Genomic DNA, 16,006 nt, shown 5'->3' with positions numbered 1-16,006 from the left:
ATGCTAATCAGCTTGTCTTGCACATTTCTTTTCCATAAAGAATATATACAGAACTTCTTCCAGACCAAGTGATCATTAATCTGATGAAGAAGGGTATTACGAAAAGCATCTCCTGCTGCAAACTTCATTTTCTCCCTGGAGCCTTACAACTCATTTCTATCTGACTTGCAAATTTCAAGCACACTGGTTTAGTTTAGCAAAGACAGTAGGAAATGAAAGCACAAGTTTGGTTTTTGGCTGAGATAAAATTTATGACCAGAATTACAGCTGCTATATTTAACTTAATAAGAAGCCAATGATCAGGCTATCACAGCCTGAGAAGATTTAAAAAACAAAAAACAAAAAACAAAAAAAAACCCTCCTTCTAGGCAACAATTCCATGAGAATTCTTAGAAAAATCAGATGAGATTGAAGTTGTAATATAACTTTAATTGCTGAGTCACATACAGATCACTCACTAAATAAGCCCAAGCAGACATGAAAGATTATTATAACCAGAGATGGGAAAGCCCCTTCAAATGCCAACCAACAAAACACGATACTTGCATTTTAAAAGATGTAGTTTCTACTGCAAAGCATTTCATCTGGAATATACTGATACAAAAGCTTACCGAGAAAAGGAGGGCAAAAGTGGTGCTGAAGAATTTTGCAAAGAAAACCTATGGCTCACCCTTCTAGCAAGTAAACTGTTGCAAAATAACAGAATTATTATAGGGGAAAATGCCTATATAACTCAGAAGAAATGTAACCATCCAACTTAATATGAGCAGAACAGTTTTGCTTGAGCATCCCGGCAATACTTCTACCAACACAAAATCAGAAGGTTGAAGTAACACAGCCAGTCCGATTGACTTAGATTTCTCATAGATGTTGAAAAGTCAAGGACTTTGCTTCTAAGCAAAAGGACCATTGGCTCCTTGCAAAAACCATCTTATCTTCATACAGATAATGGGAGCAGCTCTAAACAGTAAGGGGGCAGCCCTGATGGTCTTGAAAGGAGCAATTTGATTTTCAGTTTTAAAAATGCTGAAGTATACAAATCGCTCTGTAAAATGCCCTCTCAGCTTTGTAAAATCATCTCGTATAAAGTAGAGAACATATTTTCCTACTCCCTATATATAATGCCCCGTGTTATCAGAGTCAACACAGGAATTCAGAGATAACCTTAGGATCCCATCTTTAATTGTGCTGCATGACAATTAAAGAAGATGATTAACTTACAAGAGCAAAAAGTAACACAGAACAAACCTATGCCAAGGTCCTCAAGTCCAGTGAAAGAAACCTTGCCTCCTTAGTTCAAAAACCCCAGTCCCAACGCTAGGTCTTCATCCCGCATCTTCTCTAAGTTCCTACAGTGAACATAGCTGTGAGGCTCACCAATACTATATTAGGAAAACTACCACCTAACTCCATAGAATTGTATTCATTCTCCAGCTGTGCTCATATCAGAACTATTTCAGGGGTGCCTGGGTGGCTCAGTCGGTTAAGCATCCAACTCTTGGTTTTGGCTCAGGTCATGGCCTCAGGGTTGTGAAATCAAGCCCCTCATGGGGCTCTGCGCTCAGTGCGGAGACTGCTTGAGAGTCTCTCTCTCTACGCCCCCCCCACCCCCCCCGGGGTTGCTTGCGTGTGTGCACTCTCTCTCTAAAGCATTTTTTTTTTTAAGATTTTATTTATTTGAGAGAGCGAGCGAGCGAGTGAGTGAGAGAGAGCACAAGCAGGGGCAGAGGAAAATGGAGAGGGAGAAGCAGACTCCCCTGCCGAGCAGGGAGTCTGACGGGGGTGGCGGGGTGGGGCTCGATCCCAGGACCCTGGGATCATGACCTGAGCTGAAGGCAGCCACTTAACCGACTGAGCCACCCAGGCATCCCTAGCTGATTTTATAAAAACAATTCTTTAATGTATACTAAGGCCCACCAGTGATGCCAAATCACACTAACAGTAGCACAACTGCCTTCTGACAATCATCGAAAAACTGTTATTCTTATATGTGGATAGCTGAATATAAACAAAAGATTTTTAGGGGACTGGTTTTCCAGAAGCATGAAAGGAAGTGTACCATTATTACGCATTTTAACCAATCTAGTTCATATTCTCCAAATACCCAATTACTAAAGATAGACACCAACCTGAATTTCTAAAGAAAAGGCCTTACAGCCATTGTCTAAACAGCATCAAGCTAAGGACCAGTAATGGGCAAATGTAATAAATAAAATGAAATTTTAAAAAATGTGTGCTTAAGCCAAAAGGACCTATGAATTTTGTTTTTTCCTCTACAATCGGAAGTACAGTACGATGGGAATTTATGACTTCTACACCTAAAGGAAGGACTGCACACATGTGCTTTTGCTAGCAAAACAGTGTAACTTTAAGCACTGAAGCTCCACTCTCATGGACACATACCTGGGTCAGTTGCTGATACAATGGCACCAAACAGCAGACAGTCTGTAAAGTAAAAATCTCCTGCAAGCTGTCCAGTTACTTTCATCAGTGTGACACAGCCATACATTATTGACCTGGTCAATAAACACATTTCTACTTTAGAAAAAAAACAGCAACTGTTAAAGAAGTCAGAATACAGTAAGAATAAGATGGGTCTACTGTAGTACTTTGTGACTAATCCCAAATTTAACTCGTGTCATTTAAATATGGTAATACCTTGGCCTTAAGGAGAATTCAAACAACTTATTATCTATGTGAGCGCATTTCACCGAAAAAGGTCCTTAGACACACTCAAGAATACAATACTGCATAAATAAAATATGCATTATTTAAAAAGTATAATTTGAAGGATAAAAAGTGTTTTAACCTTCAAGTACTTACCCAATTACAAAACAAGAAATTGCTGTTCCAAGAAAAGCATATGCTAGGATAGACCCAAGGTTTCGAAAGAAATGTCTCTAACAAAAAAGAAGAAAGAAAAAAGTTACAGTGTGTTAGAATACTTACCGATTATTTGAAAAAGAAAAGGTTTTCTTTTTTTTTTTTTAATTTTTTTTATTTTTAAAAGATTTTATTTATTTATTTGACAGAGACACAGCGAGAGAGGGAACACAAGCAGAGGGAGTGGGAGAGCGAGAAGCAGGCTTCCCGCCGAGCAGGGAGCCCGATGCGGGGCTCCATCCCAGGACCCCGGGATCATGACCTGAGCCGAAGGCAGACGCTTAACGACTGAGCCACCCAGGCGCCCCAAGAAAAGGTTTTCTATTCTAGTGTGTTCTGCTAATATTAAATGCATTATTCGTTAAAAGGAAATAACAGAAAGAATTTTTGTGCAGGCATAAATTTCAGCAAGGAGAGGAGAAAGGAGGGAAAGCTGGAAAGAACTGCCTGTTTCTAAAGTGTCAGACGTGACAAAGTCCATGGAGTTTAAAGTTGTTCAAAGTATATGAAATACATAAGCACTTACTCTTTTCAGACTATATCCTGCATAAAATATGATAGGAGGAAGTAATATGTTGAAAAATACTTCCGGATCAAAGGTAACCTGTTAAAATAAAGAGTTCTTTTAGATGAATTCCCATAGAAGACCTCGTATTACATTATCAAATTATGAAAAAGAAAAAAGATTGAATGTTAAACTGGTGAAAGGCAAGAATATTACTGTGGTCACTGAAAAATATTTCATATAGGATAGCTGCTGTTCTATTTCTCAACCAAATGACAAGGAGACAGTGTTGGAGCAATCAGTTAAGTCATATCTGTGGAAAGGGTGGTAAAATACTATGACATTAAAAATCTTAAAAATGGGAAAAAGCATGAACATATCTTTGCTTTAAATACAAGAGACCCCCCCCAAACTGGTAACAAAATTTGGGGGTATGCCATTATTGCTGGCAAGAAACAGACTTCTTACACAGGTCACACCTCTAAAGGTATACAGCATAATATTACGGTAAGAAATTTCTGAATGACTAAGATTTCTAGTCCTGACAGCCTATTTCTTTTAATATCTATTCCCTATAATAACATAGATGCCCCTTTCTGTTCATAAGACTGCAGCAGGATCTGAAATGAACACAAAGCAGCTACACACACACCCATGTTAAAATTTCGTTTACTAGAACTTTTAAGGAACTGGAATTTTCCACAGGTGGAAAGGACTCTCGCTGCAAAGTAAATTAAGCTCGTATAAAATTGTAAAAGGCATTAAAGATGGTCAGTACCACAATCCAAATAGCTATGAAAGCCAAGTCCTGCCCGTGCAGAAGACAGAAGTGGAGGCACATGGCCAAGGGTGGGCGGCAACAAGAGACCCGAGCAAAGAGGCCCCGAGAAGCTTCATGGGGGACTATGGCGGGGACAGGAGAAAGCAGTTCCAGGAACGTCTGGGGGCCAGTAAGACTGTGGCACAGCCTCCTACATAAAGCTTTATGCACTGCATGGTACAGTAACTGATCCTCAGAATGAGGCCCCTAAAGTTGTGCCAGATTATGAATCAAAGAAAGATTAAATTGTCCTCCATATAGGACACAGTCAAAACAAGAAAGAAATAATAATATTCAAAGAAATATTAATGGAATATTTTAGGTATTATCAAATAAACTCAATGGACCATCTGCAAATTGAAAGAAATGCTTATAAATTCTGCTTAAGTCAATACTAAGCAGTCACCATTTATTACAATTACAAACATCAGAGAATGAAACAAAAAGGATAATAGTACTTAGCCTCAATCAGAAAATGAAATGTACAGATGTCCATTTCCTTAGCATTATATTACACTTGTTAATTGAGATTTTCTCCATTTCAAGAGACTGATTTTAAACACCATTAAAAATTCATTATTTATTAATTCTTCTCTTGAATCGCTTTGCTGCTAGTTACACACTTTAAAAAAAAATCCAAATATTCCCTTTAACGAAGAACTTACCTTTCTAAGCATTTCATTATCTTGAACGTTATTGAGTTCGTGTGAACTAATCTCTCCTTTAAGTGTATATTCATAAAATTTTCCACTAACATTTACCAATAAGGTAGTTGGGCTTGACTGCACTTCACAGCTCAGGGTCACATTATTTACATCACTTGGAACATGAATGCCATATCGAAGCACAAGGCCCACCAAAAGACCTGGAAATAATAAAAGAACCATATAAGCTCTTCTTTTGGACAAAGACTGCTTCTTTTGTACCCCACACATACCTTTGGATTGCTAACAGAAAAACTCTGATGATAGTCCCCTGTGGTTCAGAACCAATTTCTAGACCAAATGCAGTTACATTTTAAAGTATTATTATCATTATTTTTAAAGATTTTATTTATTTGACAGAGAGAGACACAGCGAGAGAGGGAACACAAGCAGGGGGAGTGGGAGAGGGAGAAGCAGGCTTCCGGCTGAGCAGGGAGCCTGATGCGGGGCTCGATCCCAGGACCCTGGGATCATGACCTGAGCCGAAGGCAGACGCTTAACCACTGAGCCACCCAGGTGCCCCCATTTTAAAGTATTATTAAATTTGAAAATCTAAGAGTCTAATAGTTATCTAATCCAGTGCGACAAGAGGAAAAAACATTCCCTAGGTTACAGCATATATCACTGCATTTCTAGATCAAGATAATAAGTAGGTGATTAGTAATGTAACAAAATAAAAAATACCTTCAAATGATGTGTACACAGAATATGCTCCAAGGTGTCCCAACCAAATGTGTTTACCACCTCCACCTCCATCCATCAATTCATAAGACTGTTAAACACGCAACACTTCCCAGCACCTGGCTGGCCAAATAATACACGTTTAACAAATCAGAACATCAATAGCATTTGTAGATCGACTGAGTTCTTCTACCACTAAAAGGTCATATTTTAATTTAAAAATATGTGCTTTGGGCCACCTGGGTGGCTCAGTCGGTTGGGCGTCTGCTTCAGCTCAGGTCATGATCCCCGAGTCTCGCATCGGGCTCCTTGCTCAGTGGGGAGCCTGCTTCTCCCTCTCCCTGCTTGTGCTCTCTTTCTCTCTCTCTCTGGCAAATAAATAAATACAATCTTAAAAAAATTTAAAAAATATAAAAATATGTGCTTCAAAATCAAAACATGGAATCGAAGTCCTCAGTCCAGCACTATGACATCAACATATTGCTAGAATTGTACTTGGATCATCATATTGATATTCAAATGTGCACAATGTTCTAGGCACTAACACCTGTATTGATCAAACTGTTTGATAATGGCTTTATTGAGATGTAATTCACATACCATAAAGTTTACCCTTTTAAACCATTAAGTGGCTTTTAGTATATTGACAAAGTCATATACTGATTACTACTATCTAATTCCAAAACATTTTCAATGTTCCGAAAAGAAACCCCATACCTATTAGCAGTCACTTTCTACCACACCCCCCAACTCCCAGCCCCTGGCAACCACTAATCTTTTTTCTCTATATATAGATTTGCCTATTCTGGACATTTCATTTAAACAGAATCCTACAATATTTGAATTTTCATGTCTGGCTTTTTTTTCACTCAGCATCATATTTTTAAGGTTTATCCCTGTTGTAGCATGTATTAGAACTTCATTCCTTTTCATGGTCAAATAATATTCCATGGTATAGATACAGCTCAAGTGCAAACTGAACTCAAACTTCTGGAACTTCCCTTAACTCCAAGATGTACCGCACACCACTATCAGTTACACTTGACCTCCCTGTTTCCTTTCACACTAACCCGCCAGCCACTCTTTTAATATATGTGACTAGAGTACTATGCTGAGTAGGCCCCCGGGGTTCAGAGATGAAAACAAGGTCCCTCCTTCTCAGCCCAATTAGAGAAAACAGACCAAATAAACAATTATAGTATGGTATATATGGATACAAGGTGTTATAAAAACAGAAAAGAGTTACCTAACCCAGCCGGGGAAAGTGGGAAGGGGTAGTGGGATAGTAGGGAAGTCTTTCCAGAGGTGTCACCTAAGCAAGGAAACAAAGTAAAAGAAGAGGTTTTCCAGGTAGGAGGTACAGTAGGCCACATCCAGTCATGGAAGAGTGGGAGAACACAGGCCATTCAGGGAATCACATGTAGTTCAGTATGGCTGGGTTATAAGTGACAGAGTTGAGTGTGAAAGATTGGCAGGAGCTGAGTCATAAAAGACCTTGCAAGTTGGGGAAGGGAGTTTAGACTTTATCTTGAAAGCAAAAGGAAGTCATAGGATTATAAATAAACAGTGGCTTGACATCAGATTTCTATTTTAGAAAGACTGGTTGTTCTAGACCACAGTGGTTTGAAGGGGCCAGATAGAAGGCCACTGCAGTCCTTCAGGCACTAAGAGCTTAGGGCTTCATCTAAGAGGGCAGAGAAAGGGATGGAGAGAGATTTTTAGATGGTATTATCTTTTAGAAGAATTCAGTGACTGAGTAGACCAGGAGGAAGGGAGACTGGGAGAAAGACTAAGAGGAGCCAAACTGACTTGGCAACTATGTGGGTAAGCTGGCCTGAGCAACCAGATAGGTAGCAGGGCCATTCAGTGAGAAAGGGAACAGGTTCACAGGGGAAAACGTACAGTTCTGTTTCAGACCTGTTGAGTTTGATGTACCTGTGACAACATGTACAGTTCAGTGTGTGGGATGTGGAGCTCAAGGAAGTAGGGGGTCTCAAGTGGAGATGGCTGAAGTCAGGTGCCTTTGAGATTACCTGGGGAGCAAATAAAATGGGAAGAGGACTATGGATATACGCCCAGAATTTTATCCCAACATTTAATAGCCAATGTAAAGGAGCTGGTAGAGGAGGAGGAGCTGATGAAGGAGTGGAAGGAAGAAAATTACCAGGAATAGGAAGGAAGAGGAGGAAGTGATGAAAACTAGCCAATGCTGCAGCCAACTCAAGGAATACAGGTGTTAAGAAGGGTCCATCGGGTGTGGGAACGAGGAGCTCACAGGTGACCTTGGTAAGGGCAGTTCCAGTGGAGCAGTGGGGGCAGAAGCCAGGCCAAAGTGGGAAGTGATAAATGCAGGAGAGGGGACAAATGTGGGAAGTGGGGAGGGTGCAGAGATGAGGGATTCTCCAGGCAACTTACAGTCACACGTTTTTTAAAGCGAGCAGCAATGAGTAATTGCTGAACAGTACGATGACCTGAAATTTTTAAAAAGTTTTTAACAAAGTCCCAGATTGAAAATAAATGACAGAGAAAATATTTGCAAATCATATATCTGCTAAGGGACTAATATCTAAAATACATATATCTGATAAGGATACAAAATATCCAAAATACACATAATAGCAAAAAAAAAAAAATCTGATTAAAAAATGGCCAGAAGATCTGAACATTTTTTCATAAAAAAATGGCCAGAAGACCTGAACTGACATTTTTCCAAAGAAGACACAGAGATAGACAATAGGTACATGAAAAGATGCTCAACATCATTAAGCATCAGGGAAATACAAATTAAAACCATGATGAGATCACCTCACACCTGTCAGAACGGCTAAGATCAAAAAGACAAGAAATAAGTGTCGACGAGGCTGTGGAGAAAAGGGAACCCTTGTGCACTGTTGGTGGGAATGCAAACTGGTGCAGCCATTATGAAAAACAGTATGGAGGTTCCTCAAAATATTAAAAAAAAAAAAACCTACCATATGATCTAGCAATTCCATTTTTGGGTATTTATCTGAAGTAAACAGAAACACTAATTCAAAAAGATATATGTACCCGCATATTCACTGCAGCATCATCTACAATATCCAAGACATGAAAACAACCTAGTGCCCATCAATGAACGAATAAAGAAAATGTGGCGTATATACATGACGGAATATTGTTGTCATACAAAGAATAAAATCTTGCCATTTGCAACAATATGGCTGGACCTTGAAGGCATTATGCTAAGTGAAATAAGTCATACAGAGAAAGACAAATACCATATGATCCCTCTTATATGTGGAATCTAAAACAAAACAAAACACCAAGCTCATAGATAACAGAGAACGGACTGGTGGTTGCCAGAGGCAGGGTGTGGGAGGTGGAAGAAATTAGTGAAGACGTATATGTTTATTTAAAAATTAAAAAAATGAAAGATACACTGTGAAAATATCTAACCTCTAAAAAAACAAAAATAAAAAAGGGACGGTTGGGTATTAGCTGGGTCTGACAAACATAACCTGGGTGAGCAAAGGCTATAGATCCACAGTCATCCCGCTATATGATACAGAAAGAGCTCTTTCTCTACTATCCCATAAGACCCCCTAATTAAGGGGCTCAGTAAAAGCCGCCCCCGCTTTATATTTATGTGCCAAAAGCATAGCTAAGCTACTACAAATAATAACAGCAGCACAAATTCTTTCCATGTCCTTAAGGCCGACTGTGTAAGGAATGGTATCTACCCGTTTTGCCCTCCGACTCAATGCTGAAATGTCACTGGGTGCCCTGAGGAGGACTCAGCACTTGGACAAATTTAAAACACACACTTGGGCAGTTAAAACTTCAGCAAGGAGAATAATTACTTAGGTTGGAAAAAACTGAGATCCTTTTATTACAGCATCAGACATTTGAAAAATTGGAATTTCTCTGAATAAAGTTGACCATTCAAGTTAATTTGGGTTCTGTGAAAGCTCAAATCGTAATCATAGAGTTAAAGCAATTCTCAGTGAAGAGAAGTACACAAAAAGAGTGCTTTGTTAAGGGGATAAGGAGGAAACTTCCAGCCTCCTACTTAGACGCACAAAAAAACACTGACAGCATGAAATTTAAAATTACCACTAACAGGCAACAAAGAATACAACCTCAAAGAGGTATCTTTCACAAAACAGAAAGGTCCCACCTCTCCTACACATTCCTGACCCTCTTGAGCTGGATCCCCTCCCAGAGATAAAGAACTCAGTGTATCACCCAGGGCTCCAACACTGTATGGGGCTCATGGTCAATGGAAATTGGTCTTCTAAGGGATCTCGGCCCATTCTCCCAGTCTATGACACTAAAAGCCTCTGATAGTCAAAAATATGGAAGGAATATTGCTGGGATATCAACTGTGGTCAAAATTGATAAAATTTCTACAGATTAACAAGTGTATGTATGTACAAAGAGATTTATATACACGTATGTGTGTGTATTATATAACATTTATCTACTTCTTGAAGAATGCTGTTAGAATTTGTTTTAAAAGCTAATTCAACTTCAAGATGGCCAAAAAAAGGCAAGGGCTTTGCCGACCTCTGGTTAGTTTTATATGTGTTTATTCATCTTTTTGTCTCCTAGAACATTTTCTACAGCAGCTCCTCCAACCTTTACCCTCCTTCTCAAATCTTCAATCTCACTGCCTCCTTTTCGGAGAAGCCACAGGCCATCTGATGTAAGCTGCCTCAATTCCAAGCCTCCCCGTGTCAACATTAGCTCATTTCTCTTTAGCCCCTCTCTGGGAGAAAGATCAACCTCTTTTCCAAGGGAATTCTTTCACTTAGCACCTGAATCAATCAATCCCCATCCTAATTCTTTCATATATTATCTGATCCTCATAACCTTATGTAGTAGATATTATTATAAATCTCTCAATCATTGTTTCTTCATCTCTAAAATGGGGATAAATGACTTAGCCAACAGTATTTGGCATTAAGTGATAAAACCAGCACTGAAGTCTGGTTTTTCTATTTCCAAAGCCTCTCTCATCTTCTTCTTCTTAATTTTTTAAAAAGATTTTATTTATTTATTTGACAGAGAGAGAGAGACAGCGAGAGAGAGAACACAAGCAGGGGGAGTGGGAGATGGAGAAGCAGGCTTCCCGCGGAGCAGGGAGCCCAATGTGGGGCTCGATCCCAGGACCCTGGGATCAAGACTTGAGCTGAAGGCAGATGCTTAATGACTGAGCCACCCAGGCGCCCCCCATCTTTTTTTTTTTTAAGTAGGCTCCATGCTGGCGTGGAGCCCAGTGCGGGGCTTGAACTCTTGAGATCTAGACCTGAGCTGAGATCAAGAGTTGGACGCTTAACCGACTGAGTCCCCCAAGCCTCTCTTAACTTTCTGATCATCTTCTTGCTCTCACGTCACAATGAACTGCTCCAGTGGTTAAGGTCTCTACTCCCTCACAGCCTTCCCTCACAATCTATCTCCAAAACCTCTACAACATAAGTATTATCTCTCTACATATATGATCTTACGAAATTTACTATAGCATGATGTAGGAGAAAAAGCACAAGTTTGAAAGTCAGATAGATGTATGAATTCTGGCTCCATCAAGTTCTAGTCTGTGACTTTAGGGTCGATAACCTCTCCTTGAACCTCAGTTTCCTTATGCATAGTGATGATAATACTAACTGGTTTATCTTTATAGTTAAGTTTTATCTCTTCAGTATAAGACAATAAGGTTAGGGGCTAAGAGAATGGGGCTGCTGAGCCAGACTGACTGGGTCCGAATCCTGGCTCAATACTTACAAATTATGTGACTTCAGGCAGGTCATTTAACCTCTCTCTGCCCCAATTTCCTTCTATGTAAAATGGGAGAGATAATAGTACCCATCTTACAAGGTTGTTAGGGGGTTTAAATGAACGCATTAGAATGCTCAATCAACATTACCTATTAAGGCACTAGATCGTAAGTGCTTTGTGGGCAGGGAAGATGACTAATATCTGTATTTTCCATCATATCTCATACGTCAAAGACACTTAATATTTATTGATGAATCACGTCAGTTAAGCGTAGGACTCTGGATGCTGGAAATTTCAGGCAAAATATTTCTTCCCTGTCCCTTGCTTTCTATACCATCTGTAAACACACTACAGTGAGTGATCACTTTTCAGACTTAATTAACTACCCTGACAATTTTTACTAATGGTGACTCACTTTTAAGCTTCTTAAGCAAGTTAGCCCAGTGAACAGAACACTTGGGTGCTTTCATATTGTGTTTGTAATTGGAGCAATTAGGCTATATTACAATCTAGAAACTGATCACAATTTAATCTTTTCTTTTTTTACTCTTGATTCTCGAAAAGATAAAGGAGAGGCTTATTTTAAATAGCATTTTCCAGGATTTAGGTAGCTAAACTGACATGACAGAAATAAAATCATCGGTGGGCTGAATCTTGGAGGGGTGGATATTCCCAGAGTAAGGAGCCTTTTCATCCAGAAGTCAAGCTGAAAAATAAAGGTCTTAAAATAATATATTGACATAACAGCTATGATGGTATAAGAGTCAAAGAAAAGGTAAATGGCAGACAGTAATTAGGATTAGAAAACATTGATTCCCATGGCACTGAAAATACTTTGACCCAATCCCATCTATTCTCAAACTGGACTTGGGAGTTAGTTAGGAGGCTGTTTATCCATAGCCCCCATTGCCATACTGAGAAAATGGAACAGGCTAAAGAATGCCAAGTTGTGACAAAGCAAGCCCAGATTTGACTCCCAGATAACACCCTTCCACTTGATATTCGGCAAGAGATACCCTTGTTTTTCCTTTACAAAATACTAACACTAAGGTACTCCATTACCTTTTACTACCAGAAACATCAGGAAATGCAGTCAGTAATACCACTTTTCTATTTAGTTCAAGAGTTAGAAGAAGTTAATGATATCAACGACCACGGAGCAAGTATTTTCAGGGCAATTCTAAGTACTTATTTGATACTAAAAAAATACTGTGTTTGCCTCTTATAAGACTAAGGAATTAAAAGAACTATTTTAAGCCTAACCTGAGAAAATGCAGTTATAAAACAATAATAATAGTATCACAGCTATCATCTATTGAACATTTACTTAGGGGTCAGGTACTAAGCTAAAAACATTTCTTCCTCACAATAACCCTCCTATCATTTCCCCCAATTTATAGATCACAGTGTAAGAGGGTAAGGGACTCGCTTAAGATCACACAGAACAATTAGCACAGTGGGACAGGAATCCTGGTCTGACTCTAAAGCAGGAGTTGGCAAACCACAGTGATGCTTTGTTTGTGTATGGCCCATGAGCTAAGAACAGTTTTTTATGGTTTTTAGCTTTGTAAAAAGAAAAAAACAAAAAGAAGAAAATGCAACAGAGACCTATGTGACCCACAAAGTCAACAATATTTACTATCTGGCCCTTTACAGAAAAAAATTGTGGACCTCTGGTCTGAAGCCCTGCACCTTTAACCACTACATCATACTCTCTCCATAGGGAGGAAAGAGGCTTCTGTGATCAGTTCCTTGTTTTAACACCATAATACTCATTTGGCATTTAACTGAATTTAAGATGCCGTTATTTTCTTTATGTGATCTGTCTACCCAAGAAAGCTAAGTGCCTTGAAGGTGGGGATCTTCTATTTCTTTGTATTTTCTGTGCCTAACACATAGTTGGCTGACTAGCAAATGTTTGTTCAATATAGTAAATATAAATCATACATTGTTATACAGAGAAATTATATAGAGATGTGTAGCTTAAGGGGCGCTGCAAGTAAAATGCAAAAAATATGAAGTATGAAAACCATCTAATATGTCTAAAAACTAAGAATCCTAGGGAGCAGAGATATTTGCACACAGGCTTAGAATCACATTACCTTACGGATGAAAAATAAACCTGAGTTCATGCATTTTCCTGATGCACACAACTGCCTTGTTTTGTCACCCTTGAGATGCACATATGCACATTCCAGAAGTCCGTATTTACTGGAAAGGGCTGGGGGGGAGGGTCGTGGAGAAATGTCTCTTTTGTGCCAAGGCTTCTTCTACCTATTTGCAAGTCTGAGAAACAAAGCTCAACAAGCTCATCAGTTTAAGCCTGTTCCATATGAAGATAATCTTCACTCACGGACTGCACAGAAAGGATTGTCTGTCCACCCTCATGTCTTCAGCCACCTACACCCTCATAGTCACGTTAAGACAGTCAGCAATATACATCTTTACCTCTCATGAGGCCTCGGAGCAGGCCAAAATGCCTATGAGCCCATGGGTCGATTTGCCCTTCTCGCTTTAAGACCAAAATATAAAAATACATAAATAAGAAACCTCAAAAAGAAAGCACACTAAGACACCAGAACTGAAGCCATTTACTCAGTGGTCTGTCAATAACCTTATGCCACCAGCAAGTCACCCATACTGCATATGCGTGGTGTTCCTAATCACTGTTTGGCTGAACTGTCCTGATCACCGTATAGTACAACACACTGCTGGGAGATCTTTAACTCTTTCCTGTCCTCACCTCGATACGCCTGGATTAGGAACGTAGACCATACGGATCCTAATCAGATATTACGAGCATAGTACAATAAATCAGGATGTCATTCAAAATACCCCAAGCCTTCCTTGTAGCTTCTTTTACGTTCGGGTTTTCACTTGGGCTACACGGGAGGTAAGGTTTTCATTCTCAACCTCGAAAGGACAGGGCGTACGTAGCAAGAGCTGGGTGATGGGTAAAGGTGGACTCCGGTTCCAAAAGGAAGCCAGATCCTGAGCAGCAGAGATACTACTGCAGCTTCAGTGGACCTTAAACAAACTGACACCCCAGAGAAATAGATCGCTATGCTGTCTTCCCCTCCCCCAGTCCCCAGCCCAATCCGAGACACCGCACCCACTCCCTTCCCATCCTCAGTCCCGGGTCCCGAGCTTGGTAGGCAGAGGCGGAGGGGGGGTGATGCGCGGAAGAAAAAGGGGGTGGGGTCGGAGGAAAAAAAGGTGTGGACAGGCAAAGGAAAGGGGGTGCGAAGCAGAGAAAACGGGGGGCGAGGCGGAGGAGGAAATGGAGTGAGGCAGAAAAACGGGGGGCAAAACAGAAAAAGGGGAGATGAGGCTGAAAAACGGGGGTGGGGGAGAAGGCGAGGCAGAAAATGAAAGGAATCAGAAGGTGAGCCGAACGCAGGCCGAGCAGGGCCAGGAGAGGAGGCGAAGCAGCCGGCGGGCAGAGAAAGGGGGAGCGCCAGGGGGCGGACAAGGGTTGAGGCACTTGCCATAAATCATAGCCAGGCCGGTTTCATGCAGGAAGCGGGCCCGGCGGTGCTTGAAGAGCCAGATCGTGAGGATGGTGAGGGTGAGCAGCAGGATGAAGATGAGCAGGTTGGCGCTGTCCTGCCGGTGGCTCTCCTCGGCTTGCTTCTCGGACACGATCTCCTCGTCCATGGCTCTCGCCGCTCCGCCGGCGCCGTCCGAAGCCCCGGCCCAGCCAAAGACGCCCACTGCGAGGAGCAACCAGAGCGGCCGCATGAGCCGGCGGGCCCCGGGGCCACCGCCGCCGCCGCCACCGCCGCCGCGGCTGAGGGGCGCCCGCAGCCAGCCGCGCCGAGCCATGACTCCCCCCGCCCCCCGCCCCGCTCCTCACCCGCAGCCGCCCGCGGTCGGACCACTCCCCGAGGGCTCACGGGAAAGGGGCGGGGCCCCAGGGTAGCCGTCGGAGTGCGCGCGGCCGCCGCCACCGTCGCCGCTCTTAAAGGGGACGCGGCACTCCCGGCTCGCTCGGCCCCATCCCTTTGCCCTTCGGGCCTCCACCGCACCGGCTCCCCCCAGCCGCACACTCAGGTGCTGCCAGGGAACGAAAGGCTGTCGCATCTAGCCCACGGCCTTCCGGAAAAGAAACCTCAGCTCGGCGTAATCAAGCAGAGGCGGATCGAGCTAGGTCTACTTTGGTCCTATTCTTAGAGCTCTCAGGGGAATCGAGCTTTCATAACACATCTCAATATTGTCCCCCAGTGTCTCTTAACTGGATAAGAAGCTGTCCCCTCGGGGGACGCCCAGAACTCCATCTCTGTCATTTAAATCGGATTCTCCTTGTTCTGTCCTCACTGGGAAAAAACCAACAACACTGTAGTAGTTCATAAAAAATGGACTCAGGGGCACCTGGGTGGCTCAGTCGTTGAGCGTCTGCCTTCGGCTCGGGTCGTGGTCCCGGGGTCCCGGGATCGAGCCCCACATCAGGCTCCCTGCTCGGCGGGAAGCCTGCTTCTCCCTCTCCCACTCCCCCTGCTTGGGTTCCTGCTCTCGCTGTCTCTCTCTGTCAAATAAATAAAATATTTTAAAAAAAAATGGACTCAAAGGCAAGGAATATGCGTGTGTCTGTACGTTCAGTTTTCCTTACACGTCAACCACCCGAGATGCGAGTCATCTCTCACGTCAGGAACCCGTACA

The 16,006-nt window shown here is 41.8% G+C and overlaps 1 protein-coding gene across 8 annotated transcripts in view; it reads right to left on the bottom strand.

Annotated features, from left to right (window-relative positions):
- Positions 1–16,006, bottom strand: part of SLC9A6 (solute carrier family 9 member A6) — a 61,354-nt gene that overhangs the window by 36,436 nt on the left and 8,912 nt on the right. For 2 of the 8 annotated variants that reach the window (XR_004679988.1, XM_035009131.1), the window contains exons 1-5: positions 14,836–15,172; positions 4,874–5,073; positions 3,410–3,487; positions 2,824–2,900; positions 2,404–2,516 (exon numbers count right to left, since the gene is read on the bottom strand). Coding sequence is in view for 7 of the 8 variants with exons in the window: in XM_035009131.1 (XP_034865022.1) it covers positions 2,404–2,516; positions 2,824–2,900; positions 3,410–3,487; positions 4,874–5,073; positions 14,836–15,172 (805 nt within the window). In the remaining variant the exon portion in view is untranslated. Of the gene's footprint in view, positions 1–2,403; positions 2,517–2,823; positions 2,901–3,409; positions 3,488–4,873; positions 5,074–14,835; positions 15,173–15,203; positions 15,231–16,006 lie in introns of those variants that run through there. The other 6 variants (XM_035009160.1, XM_035009152.1, XM_035009143.1 and 3 more) reach the window with 6 other exon arrangements.

This window comes from Mirounga leonina, unplaced genomic scaffold, assembly GCF_011800145.1.
Source record: "Mirounga leonina isolate KUSES-001 unplaced genomic scaffold, KU_Mleo_1.0 Mir_101664, whole genome shotgun sequence".
Taxonomy (NCBI): domain Eukaryota; kingdom Metazoa; phylum Chordata; class Mammalia; order Carnivora; family Phocidae; genus Mirounga; species Mirounga leonina.
This window is presented reverse-complemented; position numbering and strand designations above follow the sequence as displayed.